Here is a 16,184-nt window from a genome sequence, read left to right as displayed (position 1 = left end):
CAGAAAACAAACGATGCATTTAAAGTTTTCTTTGTGATTTAATGATTCATATAAAACCATTCAGAGCTGCAAAAATCATTTTTTGAATCCCGCTGTGGCGCCTCATCTTTGTTTTGATCTCTGCTTCTACTGGTCTCAGTGGAAATAGCAGCCACATATCTCAGTAATCCTTTTCAGTGCATGCTGCATGTTTTATTGTTAATATTTTGCAGGATTTTGTGGTGCTTTGTAGGTTTGTGTGCACTTTCTGATAGATCATTATGTCCATTGGCTCCTGTTATGTCCTGCACACTTTACTTGGGTTAGCTGTTCAGGTGTAGTGAGTCATTCTTGCAAAGTTATTTTCTACTTTGTCTTCTGTCTGTGAAAACGACGCTGTCCACGATGCGCTTACAAAAAACGGTTTACTCAATCTCATTTTGAGGGTTCAGCTGCTTCAAACCAGCTGCCCGATTCTTCCCTACCGGCCTGCTCGCTGGACAGGTTGTACCGATTCAACCAATCAGTGCACAGTCAGGAATGTATTTTAAACAGTAATGTTTTATGAATATGTTACATGTATCCATTTTTGTGTGTTTTCGCAGAGCAACACAGACGGTCTTCAGGAGCTGGCCTGTGGAGGACTCATCTACTGCCTCGGTGTCTTCTTCTTCAAGAGCGATGGCGTCATCCCATTCGCCCACGCCATCTGGCACATGTTCGTGGCGCTGGCGGCGGCAGTGCACTACTACGCCATCTGGAAGTACCTCTACAACGCTCCCAGCTCAGACACCCTCCTCGACTCGTGACCGCGACCCCGGACAGGGCGCTTCCCGTCCCGCCACCCTCGTGCTCTCGAGCCGAGCGCGGGGCGACTCCCTCGACTGCCCTCTGAAGCTGCAACGACAGCCGTAAGGTTTACGAAAACAATGACCGTGAATTGTTTACTGTTTTCTAACAAGGAAAACAGATTTTTAAGCCAATGAACAAAAGCTACTTTATAGCTGTTTTGTAAAAATAAAAAAAATCCTTTGACAGTGAGGAAGGGAATTTTGAACTTTTACACTTGCTGTTGACCTTGGCACATTCATAAGTATTTGAAAGAGTATTTGAGAAATTTGATAGCCGTCTTTTGTATCACTTGAAGTCAGTCACATTCCACTTTGGGGGTTACTTGAGTGTCAAAACTCGGAGATTGATCAGTTTCAGTGTTTTGAACATGAGGGAGGATATCGAATGAGGTGCTAAATATCCGCTCTGATCAGTAGCTCTTATATGATGTTATATCAGACGTTAGTGTTAATGTAGGAGCTGAATTTAACTTTTATTTAACAGAAGCCAAAGGTCTGTAATGTTGTCTAAACTGAAGCATTTCTTCAAATGGAAAACTGATGTAAACTTGATCAAACAAGAAGCAAAGTAGTGATCTAACCACATGTTCAATGCCAAACAAGCCGACATTGAAAACTCTTCTCAGTAGTTACACATGTACAGTGTGTAGAGCCGCTCAGTGCTTCAGTGTATTCTGCTGGTAACGTTTTGTGAACACATGGAGATGTTTTTTTTTTTTTTTTTTGCTTTCTGTAAAGTTACAGTGATGTTTTAAATCCATCTGATTCACATTTGCACTTTTTTTTGGTCTAATGCACAGCGCTTTGTTTCTGTGACCAGATGCAGTTTTCAGAGAACCACTGTTTCTTTTCTAAGTAGTTGGCGCCCCCTGCTGGTGGGCAGGCGTAATGAAAGCGATTCATGCTATTTCAGTTTGACTCAGGCAAGGTGGGATTTTTGGTAATGAGCCAAACCATGAGAGAAAAATCAGGTGAGGTGGGTAAAAGAGACAGAATTATTTTTTCCCACTTTCTCTGTAATGTGAACAGTGTTTGTATGCACGACCTTTGTACTGTGGTCCAGTATTACATTTGTTTCCACTGACTGCTCAGGTTTGAGCAGCGTTCCCGTCTGCAGTCTTTGGAATGGTCTGATCAGTGGGGAAATCCTCGTGTTCCTGTCTTTGTCTCATGCTGCTGGTTTTGTAAATTAGCTTCACGGCTCCTGATTTGTACAGTTATAATCCTGTTGCTTTCCTCTTAGTGATGTCTGGAGCTGAATGATTTTTTTTCTCCAAATGATTTCCTTAACCACTGTTTTGTAATGTTTGTATATTCTCTTCTTTGCTCTGTTAATGACGTGCTCCTGGCCTTTGCAGGGGAAACAAAATTCTTCTCATATCTTCTGTTGGCTGTTAACGGTGCTGCATAACCATGAATGCTTCTCCACCTTTCTGATGTGAGAATAAAAAACGAGTAAACCCTACGTCTGCATCTCTTTCAGGTTTTCTCCTAAATTCACTTTGCACTGACTGTGCAGCTCTCATTAGACGCTCAATACAAAAGAAACTAGAATCTGCCTTTATTGAGTTTCTAAGAGGATTTAGACGAGCACATCTCAGGCTCTTCATTTAGACTGCTGCTGGGTTTTTTTTAATATCCCTCTACAACAGATAAATATGTAATTCTGCTTTAAAAAAAGCCCCAGAGTCTGCATAATTATCAGTTATATAATATTCAGTGCTAATGTCACAACTTTTACTTCTTTGTGCTACAAATATATTTTTGGTAGTGAGTATCAAGCCTAATTTATACACTTAAGCGTATTAATTTAATCTTTTATGATCATAATTTTAAAAAGATTCAAAAGCCGTGAAGTCACTAACCCTTCAAAGAAAAGGCCCTGAAGCACGAATCCAAACAGGATTCAGTATTCGGTGTGATATTTACATTACTTTGTGTTTCTTTCAATAACCATAGGATAATTGTGTTTTTTTTTAGACACAAAGCATCATTTCTCTTCACACAAAGCAGGAAATATCTCTGAGGTTACCATCCTGTGATCCCAATGGTCCATCTACTGGGTGATTTACATTCCCACCCTCACCTACAGCCACGAGCTGCAGCTATTGACCCAAGGAATCAGATCGTGGCTCGAAGAGGATGAGTTGAGCCTCCGCCGATGAGTGTCTGCGACTATGGGACAAGAAGGCTGGTCGTTCAGGAAGTGCTCAGAGTGGAGTCTCTTTTTTTTGGCCTTTTTCAGCTTTATTAGATAAGTGAAGAAACGACAGGAAAACGAGGACAGACATGTAGCAAAGGGCTGCGGGTCGGACTCGAACCCGGGCCGGCTATGGCATGTGGGCACCCCCTCAACGCACCCAGTTAAACCGGCACCCCATAGTGGAAACTAAACACATTAAGGAAAAACTGTTGCACTTTACAGAACATTCTTCAGATTAAGTAAATGAAGGATGTATAAGCTCACACAGCACGTATTGAGTGCTTTTGAAGAGAAGATTGATGTGCAGTTCAATTTAAAGACTACTCATCCATCAAAAGTATATTGTTCTAGTTTTATTTTAATAAATATTTAACTGATTGAGTTAATTAGTTTCTCAGTTTTACTGGATTTTCAGGGTAGTTACTGGGTCATCATGGACCTTCAGGCTAAGGCTTCCTGTTTTGTGTGCCAGTTTTTTTTAATAAGGATGCTGACACAAAGAAAAAAAAGCAAATTCATTGTCACAGAACTGTTCGCAGCCTGCTCAAATGTGATTGGTCAACAATCACGTCCCTGTCTGATGCTTTTCATGTCAGGCACAAAGAAGCTGTAAAAGTCATCAGAAAACATGTTTTTAATAACGAGTCTGACCCAGAGTTCAGTGCCACACGGACTCTTACCAAATGTCTGCGATCTTTTGTAATCGGGCAGAAAAATACGACAAAGCAGAAAAGCACTGGGATTTTATTAGACACTACAATGTACAGAGACAGAGAGGCTGAGGGCTGAACAGCACAAGTAAATGTTATGCATCCATTCCATGACAAGCAAGACCGAGTACTCCTTTAAGCCGCACACTCTGAAACAGTCTTTTGGTGTTGCCATGAATACAATGGTTACAATTCTGGTGTAATGTCCAAAATAAGAAATGAGAGTTATTAGTATATATAATGTGTAGATATTTTAATGCACTAAGAAGCCCTTCAGTGCAGATCTGAACCTATCCGAGTGGTGCTGCGATGAAAACTTTACATTGCTGAGAGACTGGGAAACAGTCGGTGTATTCAAGGCACTGGAATAGACTCAGGATTATGGTTAACATTTCCGGGTGAGGTAGTGAAATCACTTGACAGTGAGGTCATTTTGGGATACACGTGGATTCATTATTGGCTTTTTCCTGTATTTATATATACACGCACGGCATACGATTTCACAGAAAGGTGCTCCAGAGATTCTGGAGGCATCGTTCCAGTCTTTACCGCAAACTCTGTTTACGCTCTCCCGTGTGGCTGTGCAGCTAAGATGAAAAGAACAAAATGGAAATTCCCGACTAAAATTTCAACACGTCGACACAAAGATAACAAGTCACGGGATGCCAGTAAGAAAATAAAATCATTTACTCAAATCAAAGTTCTGTTTACCAATTATAGAGATTTACTTATTTTCAAAATGCAAATAGATAAATTAGACTTTAACCTTTTTTTTATGTCAACTAAAATGTGAGTTGTGTTAAAAACGCAGGACTGTAACATTATTCATGTGGAAAATGCCATACATGCTGGATTACATGAATAATTCCATATTTGGGAATATCATCTCCAATACTCCAGCACATAAAATCACAAACGGAGTTTATTACATGTAGAAAAACAAGGATAAGGACGAAAAATGTGGTGGGTGGTGATTTTGTTACCAGGTGATCCATTGCAGAAAAAAATCTGCAAAGGGGGGGACAAAATCAGGTGTTAACCAATTCCATAAATAATTTCATTTTAATGCTGGCACATCTGAACTTCCATACAAATGAGCTGAAGCTTCAGCATTGGACTGAATGCTAGGAAATTTCTACACTACAACAACGTTGTAGATCTTCACTGTCAGCCTTTGTTTAAAGAAGAAGAAGAAAAAAAAGCTTCTCAGTGTCCATCACTCAGGTTCGGGACACGCTACAAAGTGCATTGGCCAAAGGAACCAATCACACGGAGCAGCAAGAGTAACCAGCGACAGATTTCCCTTCCTTCATAGTAACTTCATCCCATCGAAGAAGAAAACCAACGAGCTGTGTGAAGCGTTTCATTATGTAGCAGGAAATTCAATTAAAAGCTTGCTCACGGGCAGCTTCGGATCCCCGGGGAAGCTGTGACGCTAACCGCGGTGAACGCGTGCGGGCCCAAATCTCTCTTCTGAACCGCATTTGCACCGTCTGCTTCTTTTGAGTTACATGAGATTAATATGGGAGCCTAAACGTGGCACCTACACAAGCCAGAATGTCATAATAATAACGATACTAATAATGCCCGGGAGCTTTTTGGGTGCCGCTGGATGTCCACAAATCTCTGTAAATCTACCACATCCTACCTGTTACAGAATATCAAAATACCACTATATGCATTTGTCTTTGAGTTATACATTTGTATTCTTTAATTATTTTCTGGATCTGTTGTGCCTTTAAAATACATAGTTCAGTAATGTATAGGAAAAATACTGTACAAAAAGAACAACTTATAGAATAGGTCTATATAAACATATCTCTTGTAACCAATATATCATCTCTGTTGTGAATCGTTTGGTCTGCAGTAAACAAATTGATTGGGTTAACCACAGTATTGGACAACACCATCCAACTCTTTTTGTCAACACCTTTTACATTCATACAGCCATCTTTAAAAGAAGGCAAACATAGAGCTATGAGGAGAGACTACAGACATCTGGATTGATTTCTAAAGTAAAAACACTCATATTAATCATGCTAAGTTGAACAGAAGCAAAAAGAATTATCAACAACTTTGCAAAAACAAAACAAAAAAAGGGAAAAAAAAAAGGAGAAAATAACTGCAAAGAGCTTTTCATTCTGTCAAAGAAATCATGCTTAAATCTGAAAAACAAGGAGGCTAAACAACATCAATGTCAAGAGTAGTATTAATACTAACAATTATATCAACAGAAATATATATATGTGTATATATATATATTTTTTCTCAAAACAACAATCTTCCATCTGAGAAATAAAAGGTAGATAAATATGAGTTAGAGGAAATTGAGCGAGTGGAAACATTGCACTGGATCAGATTGTGAGACACGCATTAGTGCAGATGTCAACTAACGTTAGCTTAGTTAACGGAGGTGAGCTAGGGTGCGATGTGGAGAGAAGGCGGAGCTGAGAGATGCTTGTGTCGGTGTCGGGTTAGCGGTGGACAGGAATTATTGCTCAGTGTCCGAGAGAGATGAAGAAAAGAAAAATGGGCATGACTGCAGAGGAAGAGACATGTTTTCTTTACGGGGGGGGGGGGGGTTACCCAACTAAAATACAACATCAACAAAAAAAGAGATGATGTTGTTAACAGAAGAAGACAACTTTAACAGGGCTTAAAAAAAACCAAAAACAAAACACAAGTTTGAAGCAGGAAGCGGGCGCTTAAACTCGTTACGGGGACACGAAGAAGAAAGGAAATGACAGTTTTCAGTCCTGATGTCACGTATAAAATCGGTATGAAAGTGAACAACAAACATGGCATCATTTCTCAAAAGGTGGAAGGTAGCGGGCGGGGGGATTCAGCTGGTGGGTTGGCTCATGACTCCTCACAGTACATTAAAGTGGGAAGTATGCAGGTGTAAATATATATATATCATTATCCATGTATATGTATATATATTTAGTCAAACAATGTATACAGAAATTAAAAGAAGGTACAGACAAATTGAAGCTTATGATAGAAGTCAAAAATACCAGAATCATACAGGTGTGTGTTGGTGTGGGAGGAGAAGGGGCTCAAGGGCCAGGGGTACTGGGGGGGGGGATTCAGTGCCACCAAAAGAGACACATTGTCCTTCAAATTCGAGGGGAAGGGAGGTCTGGGGAGTAGAGTGGGTGTCAGGTGGAAGGAGGGGGCATGGTGGTGGTGCTGGATGGGCAGGGTGGGGATTTGAGGGCTCACAGGGGCCCGTGCCGGGTCTCGTATTTAGCCAGAACGTTCTTGCAGCGGCCCAGCTCCTTCCTCAAGTCCGCTACCTCCATGCGGAGAGCGGCGTTCTCCTTCTCCAGGAAGGAGGCGCGGATGGCAATCTGGTTTTCCTTCAGCCGCCGGGCGTCCCTTGACCGCTTGGCTGCCACGTTGTTCTTTCTGCGCCGGGCCCAGTACTTATCATCCTGCAGAGAACAGTGGGGACAGGATAGGGAGGTCAAGAGTCTGAGCTAAAAAACCGTAAACACAGCTCTGAATGTGATGCCTGTTCCCGATCCATCCACTAGGAGGAGACAGTGAATAATTCTAACTGCTGAAAGGGTCGAAAAACAACTGGTTTAATTCTTATGCTTTTCCTCATTTTCTGTCATTCGTACACAGTTAAAAGGGTGAATGCTCATATTTAACGTGCTCACAAATAATGATGCTCTAAACACTAGTTTTAGTACCTTTTTCCTACTTTTGGCTCTGTATGATGTCATAATTAGGGGATATTCCTAATATAGTTATCTCGAGCATACCTCTCTGTCTGCGAGAACAGAAACCCATTACTGTTAGAATTGTAGTTTAGTTTTGCTGCACATGCACGACTCATACATGCATCACTTTACACCGTTAATGCAGACCTACAGATTTCATGTGTATTCCTTTTCAGTGAAATAATTATTCATAAATATAGTTGGAGAAACAAATGGGGGCTCATCCGGGATTTAGGTGTAAAACCTCCTGCAAAATCGCTACGCTCAATAAATTTTAAATGATCCCCAGTCCTACATTTCAAATGCAAAACCCTTTTTTAAATTGATATGTAAATATTATCTCCAACTTGAATTTTTAATGTAGCAATTATCTTTTTTTTTTTTAGCATGACTTGAATTTAAGAACACAGATTGTTTTGCTTATAGTTCAAAAGTCTTCCTCCCCCTCATTGTTTAACTTGCTTCAGACTCTCACATTCTTACATAACAGCATTTCAGCCAGAACATGAAATCTGATCCCACACGGCTATAAACATAAACACAAAGAGACGGAGCAGCGGGTCACCTTCAGGTCCTCGGGGATGAAGACCTTGCGGGCTTTTTTGATCATCGGCTGTGGCTTCAGCTCTTCGGCAGAGAATTTGCGTTTCCTCGGATCAAACATCTCCTGGCCCGGCACGCTGGATAGAGCCAGGTCTGCTGGGTCGGGGTCATAGGTCACGGGCACCTGAATGGACTCTGGGTCGATGGGGCTGGGGGTGTCCCGGGCTGAGGACAAAAGTTAGACACATTAGCTGTCAGTAAGTGCACAGAAGCATGCAATTCTCTCAGCAAGAGCTACATGCTGAAAACCTTTTGTGATTTGAAATCAGCAGGACCTAAACAGTAAGCACCTCTAATTTTGGCAGAAACAGCGTCCTTAAGGTTCTGAGTTGTACTTCTATTTAAAGCAAGCAGCGAGGCAACACGGGTGAGGCCCAATCAGCAGCTCTAAAGCTGGACAGAGGACAAAGGACGACGCTCTTTCTCTCCTCTGAATGCACACATCTTAGAGCAGCAGGAGGAAACGTCAGGCTTTGACTTGAGGACAGGTGGCTACTTTTATAGAAAAAAATCTTTGTGCCTCATTTGCCCAGCAGGTGGTGCAAGCACACAAGCTTTAAAAGGACAAAGAAACACACACACAGGCCTCACTTCTACAAACCATCTTGAAAGCTATCAGCAGTTCCTTTCAGCTGATCTCAACCCCCCTTCAAAGATCTGTGGGACTTCATCTCTACCTGCCTGTCGTGTGAGACTTCTCCGACCGTTCTCAAGCTGAGGGCCAACGAGTCCAGTTCGCTGAACAATTACTGAGTGATTCATCACATTAGCACTAATTAGTTTTGTGATTAAAAACCCCATTTGTATTCCCCACTTAGAAAAAACAAAACAAAACACTGAGCGCAAATGAAACAGCGCATAAACCGACTCACAGTGGCCTACATTCCCACGAGCCGCCGATCCACTGGCAGCTCATACATCATGACCCAAATTGTTGGACTTGTGAGCGGCCATGGCCAATGAATGCTGCAGACCTTCATCCAGCGTGCACACAGTCGCACCGCTTTCTGCTTTTGGATGCCATGGAGATTTGAGAACACTTGCATTTAAAACAGAAACAGACTGAATCCTTGAGCTCACTCTGCATCTGTCTGCCCCTCAAGAGGCACAATCCCAACCACAGGAAGTGATGGTTCCTTCATCACATGACAAGAAAACCTCAAGAGAGTGGCCACCCCGATTTGGATTTCTCATAGAAACTAAAAGGAAAACAACACTGAAGCAGGTTTGTTCAGAAAAACGATGCAGGAGTATTAAAATGACCGATTATCAGCTCATAAATCTGAGGAAAGGGGAATTTTCTCTGGCATTTTTTTCTGGGAATGGTTACAGTTGGATATCTTCAACCTTTTTATTAACTTTCTTGAAAATTCAGCATTAAACTTATTTGGAAAAACTGGAATTATATAATAAAAAAGAACAGATTTAATACCAGCTTTTGATATGTTAACATACTTTTTGCTGTGGTCCCAAAATGTGGGCTGCAGCCCCCTGTTGGTCTATCATGGTATTGTGGGCATTTTTTTTTTTCAATGTTATAATTATGAGTATAGATACTTAAAAAAACCCTCAATCTGAGATAAAGGCTGCGGGCTAGACAACGAGATGACTTGTTTGGTGAATAAGGTGTTTTTAATAATATCTTTTAGCAAGCCAACTAAGGTCGAGTCGGTAAGTAGAGTCACCGTTTCCAGAGTAGAGATAAATCTGTCTGTAAGCTAAGATACAAATAGCTGAACTCTCCTCCCACCATTCATAAACTGAGCCCTGCTGGAGAGCAAAGCCTCTTACCAACTAAAACTGGAGTTTGTCTGCCAACCTGCAAATAGCCAACCTCGCCCTAATCACCTTTACGAGCCACTGGGATCTCCTAATTACCAGAGTTACAACACAGTTGGTTTCACAAGCCCGTTCATTGACCTGCAGTATCCTAAACTAATGGACCGCACATTCCAGGGGAGAGGAAGTAGTTGAATGTGGATGCACAAAATAGTTCCCTCCCCGACCAGGAAATCTAAAATTAACAAGGCATGAAAGGTAGTCTGTCTTATAAAAAGCTGCGTGAAAGCAGGATTGAGCCCGTCTGTCGGAGAAATACCTGTGGAACTTGTTTTCCTTTGTGTACTTTATCTCTTTCGGTGCGCCGCTGGTTACAGGCTGTTGTCACGCTAAATGATTGTATCGAGCTTACTGCGAGTGTAATCATGTGGCTGCGTGGGTGATAACACGGCGGTCGGCGATAAGCGGAGCTGCTGGTCATATCTGTGTGCGGGGATGGAAGTGCAGCAGAACTCTGACCTCGGAGTGACACGAGCCCAACAGCAGTCGCTCGATACGGTGCAAAACCGTTAAAGGGCACAAGTGCTGTTCCTCTATTTTGGCTTTAAATGATGTTTCTTTAAGCTGGCAGTCAAAACGTATTTGCATGACGTAAAAATCCTGGTGGCAAGGTAAAAAAAATGCATCAACTCAAAACAAATTTGATTAAAGCGTCCTAAATCAGATATTAATTATACCTCTGGGCCATGGGGCTCCATTGTTGTCTAAAAACTATTAAAATTACAGTGAAGCACCAAATTTAAAGTTCCCTTAAGACCGTACAACCACCCCGAGCACAATCGACTCCAGCTGTCTAAGGAAACCACTTTTTTTCCTTTTAGCAGATAAACCATGTATTTGCACATCTTGAGAACACAACACACTGTGTGTTGTGTTGAGAGTTGACTTCCTTGAGATCTCTAGACAATCAGTGAAATCAGCAGTATTAAGAGTTCATTATAATTAGCGCGTAGATTTTGTTTGTCTTCGTGTCTTGTAAGTCAACAGGACTTCATTCCTCGAGGCCACTCATGCAGGACGGGCTGGTCCTGCAGAGGAAAGCTACCATTTCCACGAGACCAGCGGAAACTGGCCACAACAACAAAGCGGAGAGATATTTTTCAGAGCTCAGGTCTGGTAATTAGGCTTATACACTGATTGTTTCTACATGCTGATGGATACAGTAACTCCACATTTAGCTCCTTGACTACGGCTCATTTTTCCCCCTCATCAAGCCACCTTTCATAACTTAGTGGAATGCGCCACAACACATCCTTTGACCCCTCCTAGATCTGACTTCCCCTTTGCCTCCTGCCAACAGTGTAGCAGAGTCCATCTTCTGAACCAACCGCTAGCTTGAGGAAAACCATCCCCCTCTCTTTTATTTGTTTGTTGCTTGTGATAACTTATCAGCTGCCTGTATCGCTAGATGATGGTGGCAGTGTGGCTGGTTAGACGAGACTAGACTCGCTGAGCTGGAACAATATTGCGCTCACGTGACCGAAGCACACCCGTGTCCATGTGATCTCTGCAGGGTACAGTCTGTGCCTTGGCTCTGAGTCTGAGGCTGTTTTAGAGCTGAGCCCGGCGAGGGAGGGAGAGGAAGGCTGGACAGGAAGTGGACAGTATTGTAGGGAGGGAAGGAGAGGTGGGGAGCGTGAAAGTGAGAGTGAGTGAGGAGGGAGGAGGAGACAAGAGAAGCGGGCAGGTTTCATGCCGTGACAAGCTCCTGTTTGCAGCTCAGCGCTGCACACGGCGCCTGCATGTGTCCGTCACATGGCCCGGCATGCTGCAGGAAACCCCAGCCGTGTTCACGTGAGAGACAAATGTGAAGAGGCAGACAGAGACAGACCCAAGCAGAACACACACACACACCTACACACACATACGCATGTATCTGTATGCACATGTGCACCCAGCCTCTAAGAAAAAAACCCCATAAGGTACAGATGCACCTCCAATGAGTAACGTTAGCGCCTCAAACTCTAGTCTGCACAACGTTCTATACAACCTAACACTGGTAGGCTGTTACATGTTGGTTTGGATGATTTGTTAATTAACAGTTCAACTATAATCAAAAATAAGCATGTAGCGTTTTCTGGTAATCAAATGTCAAAATGTGCTTACACTGATACATCACCCAATGTGAACCCTGTGAAAATGCGCCAGCATTTCCGCAAATAAAGCCGTTACGTTGCATGAACTTTAAGTTGGCTGACATTCAAAAACGCATTCAACTGCTCAAAGACTGTAAAATGGGTCAGCTATTGGTTACAGCAGAAACAACCAACAGCAGAAATATGGACTGGAACCAGCCACTGGTCAAGCTGTTATTGGATAACTTGATACTGGTCCACGATTTCACAGCTGATGCATTCAAAGCGAAAACTTTACATCAACGCACTCACAGCAACTTGCTTCTTTAATGGAAAAGTCATCATTAAACTGCTGCATAAACATTTTTTAAGAGGAAAAATCTTACTTGACCCTCAAAAAAAATTATACAGTATATTTCTTATATATATATATATATAAAAATATGATGTTATTAAGTCTATTCATTTGACTTTATTATAAATGGTAACAGGAAATGGTCTATATATAAATATAAAAAATAAAAATCACACTTTTCTAAATGTTTGCCTCGCTATTGTTGCTGCGCAAACATTGTGAAACTCACAGCTGACACCACAGAAACGTTGGCCAATTACAGCGTCAGAGAGCGCGCCACTATTAGCCACTTGCGTCATGAAGAGAAAGCAGTGTAAGCTATGTCAGCGCAAACGCTGAGTGGTGAAGGTCATAATATTTGGTTGTTATTACTGTTTTATGGATAGAAAGGCTTAAAAGGCAACAGGTGTTACAAATGTAACAGCTGGATATTTTATCGGGTTACCCAAAGATGCAGTTTTTTTTGTTTTTTGTTATTGATTCAACTTTTTGTGCCGCGAATACGAACAAGTCTTTATTATCTCTTCTAGCTCTTCATCACACCATCTTTGAGCAGTTAGTCAGGATAAAGAACGACAGACGGATATCAATCAATGCCGATACTAATCTTCGGCTTTCATATATATAACGATGACGCAGTGGAACGTTTCAGTGTCTTTGTAAAAGCCACTTGGTCAATAAACGTCAATAAAATGTAGCTAATTAAACTTTCATTTGAACCTTCTTTGCGTGGACTTTCACCCCGGTTGTTTCTTATCAACGCCCGGTAGTTTTTTGGTAGCTTTCCATGACCCAACTTGGCTCAAGAGCCAAGATTTGGTGCTGTGTAATGTATTTAGCATATTAAAGTAAAGCCAACACAATGCTGACAATACCTCATCAAGGTTTGTTCCTTCCTAATCTCCAAACTCAGAGACACGACGCGCTGAGGGGGAAGTTTTCTTTTCAGGTGGCAGTACAACAGCTGCGTAGCATTTATATCGGGACCCATCTGATCTCAGGCCAAATCACCAGTGGTCCTCTATTATCATCCAAAGTCTTTGGTCAGATCAGTCCACGTTCATCCTGATTATCAGTTGTGTGATTGAAATATCACTCAAACTATTGGGCACTCACTTAATCAGGACGCCCCCACTTGAGCATCGAGCAGAAACAAACATAAAGAACTTCTTGCTTCCCTTTAAATGCCGAGACCTCGCTCCGTTTACGTTCGTACCAAAGGTTGGTCCTTTAAAATGACTTCAATCCTTCTGGTGTCTGGCATATTGAAAAACCCAAACAGAATCTGGCAGCGCCTTAACAAACTCAGTCACACAGTTTAGCGCCTCCGCCTAAATGCAAACTGCCCACTTAATGTCAGCTCATTACAATAAAAGAAATCTTCCTGGACGAGGAGCTTTAGCTTATCAACACGTCACTGAAACGCTGAAACGCGAAACAAAACATGGTTCTAACACCTAAAATGCTTTAATGATTTCATGCAACCAATAAAGAAATAATTAGACGGCACCTTAAAATTCATTCAAAAGTCACATCAGTGAGCTGAAAAAAGAATATGTGTGCAAACTAAATGAAGCTCAGCAGTATGTAGTAGTCTCTGAGTCACATTTCTGAGTAATGTAAACAGCCGATGTCAGTGTTTGCCAAACCCAGCAGGGATTTATTCTGAATGAAGACGATGAAAACTAACTTTAAAAGAGTGAATTTGAAGGCAACAATACAACTTTAGAAACACAACACAGAAAATAACCATGACTAATGCCTGACACGGTCGGTGCGGGAAGATTTGTTCTGCTAATCAGAGCTTTGTGAATGAGATTGTACACCACCCTTGAACTTGAGCTTGCTTACAGGCGCTCCAAAGTTCAGTGCAGGGCTGTATAACAGGACTAAAGTGTGTCAGTGTGAATTTAAGGTGCGATATAACGCTCCAATCAGGAGCTAAATGAGAAAACACACAAGATATTGTTCTGTCTCAGTGTCCTGGCTGATAGTGAGTAAATGTGGCGGGAGTGTGCTTGGACCAGGTGAGCAAACAGGAGGACAGACCTCTCGAGGCCTCCACCCCCCCACCCCGACACTGAAAGGGTACAACTAACTCACGTGGCCTCGCATGAGTATTTTGAGGTGCACGATAGGCTCCACTGCATAGGCTGCCTACCTGCTGTGCTGGGGCTGTGGAGGCAGGTCTGAGGCGCCATGCCCGTGTGAACCGATGTGGTGGCGCGGCTGCTGAGGTCAACCACGGAGGGCGTGGGCGGGGCAGGTGGCGGGGCCTGCTGCAGAGGGGCCTGCGGCGGCTGTGCCGTCTGCGGGGCCTGGTCGCTCTGGGCTGTGTTGGCGGGGATGCCGTTTTCCGACAGGAACTCCTCCAGGTCCATGTACTCCAGCTGAAAGTTGTCCCCATCGTAGGGCAGGGTCTTGTCCCAGAGGGTCGGGCCGAGGAAGGCCGACTGTGGATGGCTGGCTGCGCTGCTCTCATCGTCCAGCTTCTTCTCCTTCTCCTTGTCCTTCCCGAATCCTGCAAATGTTTGCACACAGTCATTTTATTGTCTTGCTTTACTGAGGGAAATCACGGGTCAGATCTTGGTTATAAATAGACAGGATCTTATGGTTAAAAAAAAAAGGGTCAGTTTAACCAATTTTCCAAAAGGGACCAAATGAAATAATTAAGTGAATTTTAAATATTTTATTTTTCTGTGCAGGCACCAGATGTTAAAAATAACAAAAAATAATATGTTAACTTAATAAAACACGCCAATGAATTATTTCTGATGGGATTTCAGTGTGTCATCTTCCAATAATGTGAGCAACATTAAAAGTATATTGGCTCCAAGTGTGCTGAAGCGGTGACAAAAGTCCAACATTTTACACCACAGACAAATAAAACCATACAAATGCAAATAGAAACCTGTAACTTGGATAGAATCACCTTTAAAAGATTAATAACCTGCTCTCCACTCATATTTAAATACAATTTCACTCAATACATCCAAGAATCCAAACAGAGCGCAAACAGCAGCAGCTTCATAACGGAAACGACGCCCTCTATCGGCAGCCAGAGGTGGCGCTACTGTAAATCCCACAGAAGACGAGCGGGTTTAAAGGTTGCAGAAGGAGCCCGCAAGCTCAAAACGGCGCAGTCGGGAGCACATAGCGTGCAAATTAACACGCACTGTGCTAATTTACATGACAAGTGAATGCTAAACAGCTCGAGCCAAAGTTCACGTCAACCTGTCAGTCAACTCACATTTAACGGAGACGGACAGCGATCTGTGATAAATAACGTTACATCGACAAACGTCGCAAAGCCGTTAACAGGAAAGTCACAGCTGGTGGATTTAGCGAACCAGTGTCCTTCATCGCCTTCAATCTGTCAAATCTACGCACTGAATGACCACAACAGCCCGCACGTAAACACCACGGCCGAGAGTGCGCGCTCGCGGCTTCAAGTTTTGGCCCGGTTTAAACGTACCTTCATCGTGGTGGAAAGGCAGCTTCAGCGGATTCTCCAGCAGGGATTTCAGCACTCCGTGAGTCGGCGGCAGAAAAGTTGGGTTTATAGGAAGAGGTCTGGCCATTTTCTCCATATGTCTTGAAGGGCAATTTGAGAACAAAGCTCGCAGAGACTTAAATTCCCCCCCCGAAAACAAAAGAAAAAGAGGCGACCGAACTCGCTGGCCGGTCCTTGAAGGTCCCGCGCAGGTGGAATAAACGACGCCGGTGCTCGGAGGGAGACGACAGGGTTCCGCGCAGCAGCAGGTCGGCGAGCGGCTGGCTGTCTGTCGTCGAGGGCGGCTGGCAAATAGCTGGAGGAGGAGGGCAGAGGGAGGAGTGT

At 42.9% G+C, this 16,184-nt stretch overlaps 2 protein-coding genes across 3 annotated transcripts in view; one reads left to right on the top strand and one right to left on the bottom strand.

Annotated features, from left to right (window-relative positions):
* The window catches only part of mmd (monocyte to macrophage differentiation-associated), a 19,130-nt gene extending 12,786 nt beyond the window's left edge, over nt 1-6,344 (top strand). For both annotated transcript variants that reach the window (XM_063472451.1, XM_063472450.1), the window contains exon 7: nt 585-6,344. In XM_063472451.1, the coding sequence (XP_063328521.1) occupies nt 585-788 (204 nt within the window). In that variant the 3' untranslated portion in view covers nt 789-6,344. The remainder of the gene's footprint in view (nt 1-584) is intronic.
* On the bottom strand, nt 3,760-16,184 carry hlfa (HLF transcription factor, PAR bZIP family member a). The gene is made up of 4 exons (XM_063472449.1): nt 15,822-16,184; nt 14,508-14,867; nt 8,040-8,242; nt 3,760-7,180 (listed from the first exon to the last, which is right to left on the bottom strand). Exons 1-4 carry the CDS (start codon nt 15,934-15,936, stop codon nt 6,965-6,967), a joined length of 894 nt encoding a protein of 297 aa, XP_063328519.1. The 5' UTR covers nt 15,937-16,184; the 3' UTR covers nt 3,760-6,964.

The sequence above is a fragment of the Pelmatolapia mariae genome, linkage group LG4 (assembly GCF_036321145.2).
Source record: "Pelmatolapia mariae isolate MD_Pm_ZW linkage group LG4, Pm_UMD_F_2, whole genome shotgun sequence".
NCBI lineage: Eukaryota > Metazoa > Chordata > Actinopteri > Cichliformes > Cichlidae > Pelmatolapia > Pelmatolapia mariae.
This window is presented reverse-complemented; position numbering and strand designations above follow the sequence as displayed.